The sequence below is a fragment of the Bombus terrestris genome, chromosome 4 (assembly GCF_910591885.1).
Source record: "Bombus terrestris chromosome 4, iyBomTerr1.2, whole genome shotgun sequence".
Lineage (NCBI taxonomy): Eukaryota > Metazoa > Arthropoda > Insecta > Hymenoptera > Apidae > Bombus > Bombus terrestris.
In genome coordinates this window covers 8,029,102-8,038,221 of record NC_063272.1, presented here as the reverse complement: position 1 = coordinate 8,038,221, position 9,120 = coordinate 8,029,102, and the positions used below count along the sequence as shown (strand labels likewise).

The 9,120-nt window shown below is 32.8% G+C and overlaps 1 protein-coding gene across 14 annotated transcripts; it reads left to right on the top strand.

Annotated features, from left to right (window-relative positions):
- Positions 1-652: 652 nt before the first annotated feature.
- Positions 653-8,566, top strand: LOC100650479 (glutamyl aminopeptidase). 14 transcript variants are annotated; one of them, XM_048405408.1, is made up of 14 exons: positions 653-997; positions 1,220-1,322; positions 2,478-2,570; positions 3,031-3,116; positions 3,193-3,293; positions 3,507-3,641; positions 3,716-4,014; positions 4,083-4,168; positions 4,258-4,385; positions 4,474-4,680; positions 4,813-4,907; positions 5,011-5,177; positions 5,309-5,441; positions 5,682-8,566. In XM_048405408.1, exons 3-14 carry the CDS (start codon positions 2,485-2,487, stop codon positions 6,055-6,057), a joined length of 1,899 nt encoding a protein of 632 aa, XP_048261365.1. In that variant the 5' UTR covers positions 653-997; positions 1,220-1,322; positions 2,478-2,484; the 3' UTR covers positions 6,058-8,566. The 14 variants fall into 14 exon arrangements, with proteins under 14 accessions (XP_048261365.1, XP_048261364.1, XP_012163594.2 ...); XM_048405407.1 differs by having other exon boundaries at positions 1,220-1,381; XM_048405412.1 differs by lacking the exons at positions 653-997; positions 1,220-1,322 and adding exons at positions 2,042-2,196; positions 2,684-2,746.
- The last annotated feature ends 554 nt before the right edge of the window (positions 8,567-9,120 follow it).

The following is a 9,120-nucleotide window of genomic DNA, read 5'->3' as shown; positions in this document are numbered from 1 at the left end:
TCGATCTAACATACGTTGATTCACGTGCTGTTTTTACTCTTTTTCCATAAACCTCTTATCGTAACGAATTACATTGTTTCGAATTTAGTTTACACAGAAACCTCTTCACATGGTTAAGTACATATGGGATGGTCTAATACTATCCCAATGCTTAGTTTATTTGCTCTACGGATTTCTTATGCAAACTTTTTCCTCGTGTACTCAGTGTTCCCAGTTTGCAAACACGTTTTGTCATAGCATTTGTCTCGAAGGTGATTATCGTGAAATTTACATGTATCGAATTTGCATTTGACGAATTCCTTTGTCCTACTTCGATGGACAGTGAGAAACTGCGACTGAAGACAAAGTAATTAGTCCGTGAAGCAGTGTTAGAAGCACGTCGCCTTAATATTCGTTCCATTTATTCCCACTTATCTAGTATTGGTATTACAGCGTGTCATATCTCGTTATAAAGTTTCAAAATGTTTTTTCTATAAATATCATTCATGAAAGCTTCCCTATAAATTTCTAAATACTTTCGTGTGTCGTTTTACTCTACTTACTCTGTTTACATTCCTTCACAGATTTCACGCTCGACTAATTCAATAGAATGTCAGCAACGTCGAAGGAAACCAAAGAAAAACGCACAATTCGAAATCTTTCCAATTTCCAGCAGAAACTTCTCTATTAAGAAACGTTTCAAATGCTCTTGTCGAATTTATTAAATTTGCTAATACATTTATTGTTGAATTTGTTTAAGGATCAAATGCATCACGAGAGACAAGTAGCTGCGAACAATTTCCATAACGTGGACAAGGTCGCTGCTTCATCTAATGCGTAATTCAACCGGGTGCCAGCGTTGATTTTGATTAAGATCTAGTCACGTTTGAAGCCCAAAGTAAGAAGAACGTGAAACTGGTGAAAATTTCGAGTTTCGTTTAGAGTCACATCAAAAGTCGAAATTATCGCGAAATTTGCTGTTGATCGTCGTAGAGGAGGCGTTCACCGGAAATCAAAGGTAATTGGATTGCTTTTTAATAGTAGAATGATAAAATAATTACTTGATGGTCAATTAAATGCCTAATCTCGATGATCGTTATCGATGGTTCGAGGAAAATTTTCATTACCAAATATTTATTGTGGCTCGTTTAACCTAACCGGCTTTGATTGATCATTATTCAATTTCACAGACAGAGAAAACTGATTCAATAACTGTTATAAACTCATTCAGTGTTGTCAGTTTACTTGTTTCAGTGTTGTGCAGATATGGAACCGTGCGTTCATTTCATTTCATTCCAGTCTGGTCGAGTTTCCCAGCTTCGCTGCATCTACTAGTTATCCACGTTCGTTCCGTATCTGTTTGAATATTTGTTCCGGTCGTTGTCGCTCGTGCCATAATAAAGTAATAAACGTTAATACTTAACGGATTCGAAATTTAAGGAAAGTGTTAATTATTTGTGAAAAATAGAGGAATAGATTCTGAGATTGATTTGAATTAAATTTATTAAAATTACATATTTAAATGAAACGAAGAAATTAAAGTTGAATAAATGAATGATTAAATGAATCTGTTTGCAATGTATTCTTTCTATTGAACTAAATGTCACATGTCAGAACTGGATTTTTATAAATTATTAATTAACTAAACGACAATATATTTGTCCTGAAACTGGTTTCGCAAAACTACTCCAAAAATATGGTTCCACTCTTAATAAATAATAAAAAATAACTTCTCTCACAGGTTCAAACTATCGATAAAAAATAGTGAACAACGTTGATATCTTTTGTTAACAACGTTGATATCTTAACAAAATTTATATAAATGACTGTTTCCTAACAATATATTAACTATTGGAAATCTACCAAGAACGTTCTTTCCTACCATATATTTTCTCGAACTGAAATTCTATTTCAAATCTCCCGCCTAAACTTTTTTCTTCGATCATCTTTGAAAAATGCAATTTCCATAATCGTATCGTAGTTAATACATAGAAAATTGTTTCACGATTCTTTCTTGCTATATTACAAAAAGAGAAATTGCAACGAACACGTGATGTTCCAGGTGAAATAAACATTCAGATCCACTCCTCGGCGACGCATGCGCTCGAATGGCAACAAAGATGTCGAGACGCAGTTCTAGTGGCGCTGAAAACTATGCCATAATGTTTTCAGCAATGAGAATTCTTTTTATATTATAATAACAACGAGTTTACTCCCGTATGAGTTTTATTCCCTTTTGTTGGTTATTACTAAATCAATAGACTACACGTAGTGCATTTTTGGAGAAGTTTCATGTACGCATCCATAACCACCACCACCACACCAACAACAACAACAACAACAACACAACAACAAATCCCTCGTATATGGTGCACCATCAACATTGATCATATTCATCAATGAATTGCATAATCTTATTTCAGCATAATTTTCATTGTTATATTACAAATAATTAAAAATATTTATTCTAAATATTAATTATTTATTATACTTTTTAGCATTCAAATGTATCCCCATTTGCAAGAAATGACATCGATGACTTTTGAACAAGGCATGCCGATATCCGATATACTTAATCTGCCTCTTAATCGGTAAGTTCATGTTCTTCACAAAAAGGTGAAGGGCCTGAATGATTGCCAATTCCCCATTAACGTATACACAACGTATGCTAAATGAAATAAGACCAAAGTTGCTTTTGGTGCAGTCACGAGAACCATGAAGTACAATATTAATTTGTTTCGCATTGATTATCCTATGGAAAAGTTAGGTAAGTGTCAGGGATATCATCAATGAGAAATAAATTGATTTCAAGATCATTCAAGTTTCATAACGAACGTTTTCTGTTTCTTTAGATTTTAGAGTAAAGAAAGTTTCGAAAATTCAAATAATTCAAAATAGTCAAAAGAAAAGTTTGAAACTGAATATCAATTTTTTTGTTTTCTTTTTTTTTTATACATTTCACATTTTACATTAAATGTTTCACACTAAATATGATCAGAAATTGACTGGCTGAATATTTTTAAAATTTAGAGTTTTAATTTAATTTTCCAGATATTTTGGGGATTGGTTTGATACAAAGATGAAAGATGATTGCACAATCAATCATAAACTCCCACACGTGTGGTATGGAAATTTAGGTAAATGCAGTTAGTTATTGCGGTAATAAGAAGAAAATTTATTTTCAAAAGGATTAAAACGTTCTTATTAATTCAGTTACTATGTCCTGGTGGGATGACTTATGGCTAAGCAAAGGTTTTGCTTTTTTTCTGAAGCATAAGGTCACAGAAGATGCAATTCTTCCTGGTTGCCAAGTCGTTAGTTATTCACTTTATAGCTATTTCGACTCACTTTTTCTTAGATTATCTAATTAATTAATTATTTTTATTGATAATTTCATTACAAAGTTGTTTCTGCTTCTTAATTAAAAGATGTACTTAGAAGGAATTATTTTACTTGAAAAGAATCGACATATCAATAGAATATTGGTTAAATCAATACGTAATATTATTGAATAAATTTATTTACAGACGGATCTGTTCTTAGTCGAACAAATGCATTCTGCTCTTGCAACCGACGCGGAACTGAGCTCGCACCCTATCGTTCAAACTGTTAAGAACATCGACAAAGTAACTGCAATATTCGATGAAATATCTTACAAAAAGGTAACTTTATCGTGGAAAAATATTTGATTTTTATACTCCACATTTTACATGTATATTGTTCCTTTATTTTCAAGATGTTCTCGTTAATTAGAATGATGGAGAATTCCATAAAACCAACAATTTTCGAAAATGAAAATTACTTAGATCTAAAGAAACTTATGTACCAAAACCCGGAGGCCGCTTATCTCTTCAAAATATTACAAGAATGCTCGCTGGATAACTTGAACGTGACAGCTATAACAGATACGTGGACCAGACAGAAAGGATTTCCGGTGGTGAACGTGAAGAAATCTGGTAATAAATATATATTGACGCAGAAACGATTCTTGAACGATCCGGATGCTGACTGTGATCCATCGGAATCTGAATACAGGTAACATAATAAATTCAGTCAAAATAGATTTAAAAAAAAATAAAGAAAGATTATCTTTTTTGTTTAAGGTACAGATGGACCATTCCTATTACTTACATCACTAACAAGATATCCACACCTACTCTTGTATGGTTCGATAAAGATGCCAAAGATCGTAAATATTATTTTACACCTAGTATAATTCGGAAATTTCATGTATTTTTTCAACAATGTAAGTATCATCTAATTATATGAATTTTGCAGTGGTGATTGAATTGGACGACCCAGTTGAGTGGATCAAGTTCAACGCACACGAAGTCGGATATTATCGTGTTAACTATGAAGAAAAAGAGTGGAATACTCTTTACAATATTCTTCGATGCCAACATGAGGTAAAACATGTAATATATTCTGGTCATTTATTCAATTCTTGATAATTAATTAAATAATCAATTAATTAAATTCTTGTCGTATTCTTAGACATTGTCGGCGCTTGATAGAGCGCATCTTCTGGAAGACGCGTTCAGTTTAGCCTACACTGGGCAACTCGATTATATTCTGGTTATGAATATGATGAAGTACCTGAAACGAGAAAAACACCCTATTCCATGGTGCGTGGCTTCCTCGAAGTTAATGTACATTTATACTCTCTTGAACGATGGGAGGATTTTCTCGAAGGCATTCAGGGTAAAAGAACAATTAATTTCATTTCTATATTTTTTCAAGTATTTACGATTTTATCTAGGCCCAACCAAACCGTGTTGTTTCGTAGAATTGTGAAACGAAGTGATTTTATCATTTCGCTAAATTGTTTTGTAGAGATATGCGGGAGACTTGGTAGACAACACGTACCGTGAAATAGGATGGGAATTGAAGGAAGTAACAGACACTAAAAGCAAAAGTTATGCAGATATGTAGGTAAAAATTCTTTGTTCTGAAACAAGTAGTCGTTATTTTTTAATTTTTATTTTTATCACTATTTTTACATTCTTTCGAATTTTACTTTGGTTCACGTAGAAGACTTCAAAAGACAATCTTGGAATTCGCCCTCGCTGTGGAACACATAGATTGTTGTATCGCAACCGAACGAATATTCATAAAATATTTCTGTGGTGCGTTTGAACAAGATCAAATAGAATACGTTCCAGCAAACCCTTATGTCCGTGATCTTTTCTGTTATTACGGTAAACATCTTAACTTTTATATTTTAATATTCAACATTTACATTTCACAAGAAAGATTCAATTGATATTGAAATTTTACATTTACATAATATTTACACTGAATTTATTAACCATACATTGTACTCTTCTAGGAATGCATTACTTTGGCGATTTATCAGTATGGGAAGTAGTATTCAAACAATTTATAGCTGAAAACGATAGGATGGAAAAACTGATGTTGATGCGTACGCTCACCGCGATCAAGGACACTTCGATTTTGGAACAGTAACTCACTTGCTTCTTTTAAAAGTAGCTTTAAAGATCTCAAAATATTTCTGTATAAATTTCACACAATATGTTTTATTTTTATACGAAAATTAGAAATTAAAGAAATATAAAAAAATAAATTTAAATAAACTACAAAGATCTATGGAAATAAATTTCAAACTGTGGTACTCTAAGAAAATAAATTTATAGAAATATAATAGGCTTTTACATTGTATTTTCTTTATATTTTCTTCGCAGATTCATCGTAACGGCCACAGACGAGAAATACGTCGGCGCCCAAGACTTCCTCAGTTGTTTAATCGCCATGTCGGAAAATCCCGTAGGAACACCAGTAGTCTGGGAATGGGTGCGTTCCAATTGGGAGTTCCTAGTGGACAGATATACCCTGACCGACCGGCATCTCGGTTCGTTGATCCCATCAATCACGAAGACGTTCGCCACGCAGACAAGTTTAGACGAAATGGAATGCTTCTTCGCCAAGTATCCCGATGCTGGTGCTGGCGCCATGCATCGCGCGAAAGCATTAGAGACAGTATCCAATAACATAAAATGGCGAGCCAGGTCGTGTGATAAGCTGGGAATGTGGTTACTTCGATACAGAATAGAAAAGTGAAGAAGGTCGATATAAAGGCGTTTATTATTATTGCAAATTATATCAAAAGCATGTAAAATTTTGTCTTAATCGACGGAATTTGCAAAGGAAAGAAGAAGTTTTATACGCAGGATGGTACTATTATGAAAGTGAGAAGAAGAATAAGATTTACGTTTGTCTTTTGTTAATTTAACTCAAGAAAGACTAAAGAGAAGGAGAAATATGTTGTGTAATCATTTTCTAGAAGAATTATCAAAGATTGTAATTTCTTGCAATTTGAAAATTTACTTTTAGTTCGTTACTTTAGTTGAGTTAGTATTGTGTAAAAAAGAGAAATATGTGCAAGAATTTCATTAGAAGATAATTGTTTCAAGAACGGAAGAACATCGGGGAAATAATATACACGTATATTATAATACAACAATATTTATACTTATTTGTAAGCAATCCGTATTCTTTCTTTGATAAACAAAACGTCCTGAAGCAAACGAAGTTGCTCGTCGTTTCAACGAATGAAATCGATGCTATGTTTCGTTCCACGGATCAAAGGGTAATCAACAGGATAAATCGAGCCATTATAATTGTTCTTCCCTCCCGGATCGTACAATTGGATTCACTTCTATTGGACGATCATGATCAACGTTGTCAACAAAGACAAGCGGAACTTTAATTCATCCTGTCTGTCGCGTTTCCGTGTCTTCGTGACTTTATAGAACGTGTTTTACCTTCGCCTGTCTTCGACAGTTAATGGCTTGACATATAACCATGTTCTATATCCGTCAATGTCGTCAGTTTAGAATAGTCCACACTGAAAAGGGCAACTATTAAAGTCACTGCATAGAATGAAATGTTAGCTTTGTCGAGCTATGGTCGGAGTTTCTACTAGAATTGAAAATATTGTGGACGAATAACTGTATTAGCGAGAAATTATATTGTCAATGATTTTTTATTTCATCATATCTTTTTATATTTCTTATTCAAATCTTTCTGTCGTCACCTGGAAGATATAGAAATACATACATCTAATAGGAAAAGATACAAAACTAATTGAATGATATTAGATTCACTTTGTTTCTATGAATAATACCAGTTTTTTTAACAAATTTGCAGAGACTTCTTTACCTTAATAATAATATTTGTACTTTATATATTAAAATAGTATTTCTATTCTATCTATAACTCTAAACTCTATTTCATATAACGCTCGAACGCAATTTTTAATTGAAGTTCTACTTTCGTAGAATATTTTTACAAAATTGAAGAACAACTTCAAATAAATGGCAACAAGTCGAATAGTAAACCGCAGAAAAATTTCACAATTGTAATTTAACCAATCATTAGAATTTGGTGGAACATTTATATCACGAAAATTGATCGTTAAGTACATAATTCAAACCTCTGAATTTCTTAAATGCTTGCAATCGTTATTGTATACAACTATCTATTTGTTCTTCCGCTATCATCGATTTCCCGCACAACCCAGGGGTCTCATAATCTGTCAATTGATCCGTCATTGACAAAACGAGCTGCACAAATTGATTCGTTGCACAAATGGAGGTCGAAATTAAGCCTCCGCAAATATCGAAGCTCAATTATGAGAGTAAGCTTACAGATCTCTTTTCGAAGAAATAAACCGAGTAAAAAGTTGCTCGTACAATTAAATTTATGTTTCAGTAAATTAACAAATCGAAAAACTTTTACAATTTTAGATATTATCAGATTTTAATTTAATACTAAAATAACTTTGCAATTTTCTTACCAAAATAATTCTGATAGTAAAGAATATTATAAAAATTCTTTTACAGCAAATTCTGTTACTACTAATCCGTCGAAGAATTGAATTTTAATCATACATTTGTACAGTGCGAAAAGATTGTCTAGAAATGAATAAGTGTTTGGATTGATATGATTGGGATGGTGCAAATGATGCACATGATCAAAGTGCATGATCAAGTGCAAATGATCTGGATGGTGCAAATATTTTCGTTTTCTTCAAACATGTTCGTGAGGCAAAACAGATAAAATTCGTGGCTGTCCCCCGCGATCCAAGATCTAGTTATCCGAATGAGGTCAATGATAATTCATTGCGTAATCAACTGCCAAAGGTTAATTCATGAATATCGAGGAAGATTCGGCGTTGATAACGCTGCGCAAACTCGATCACACGACTATTTTCGTTCGCCAAATAAGCAACAAATTTGCATATCATTTATCCTGTATTGCGAGAAATTTAAAAAAGCAAGAACTGAAACAACGAATCTACTTGAACATCATTTTATCAACATCTTTTAATCGGCGAATTTAACAAACCAATTATTGAACAATAAATTTCAACAATTTTCCAACATTAGTAATTATATAGAAAGAAAATGACTAAGAAACTAACTGATATTTTCGTGCATTGCGGTGGATTTAAGAAACCAAATATCTGATGGTGTAATGTAATTTGAATAGTCTTTTTTCAATATCTATTAATCAACGAAGTAAGTACGACTAAGTAACATCGAGTAATAAATTTTGTTAAACGATCTTTCAATTATTTTCTCCTAAAATTACCGCAATTATCTAAAAAGAAACCCAATAAAATAGGATTGAATATATCGAATATTCGATATATTCAATTTGATCTGAAGCTTTTTGTCTGTATCTACCAAATGTTAATCATTAGGTATCCAAAAGAAAAAAGATGATCGTTCAAGATTATTTCTACCTTTTTAGGAAAGAAGCATAATAGTAACATCCTCATCCCTCTGAAAGCGGTGCTCTCTTATCAGAAAATAATTTATAGGCTATTTTGTCCGGTTTCCACGTAATCTAGCTAATTTTTTCATCTGTTATCCTCTATCCTGTGATATCATAGGTATCCAGCGGAAGCGTGACGCGGCAGCATTTCGATTTCCTGTCCGGTGAAAGTGTATTTGCAACAATGGGATCACTATACGCCATTTCCTATCTATCACTTATCTTCAGCCTGCGTTATTCTCTTTCGTACCTTTTTTATTTAGGATGTATATTAGAGAAATGTCGGTGCTCGTTATTCGATTCGAGAAAGAGTCTTTAATTAATATTTTCGATAGTTCTTAG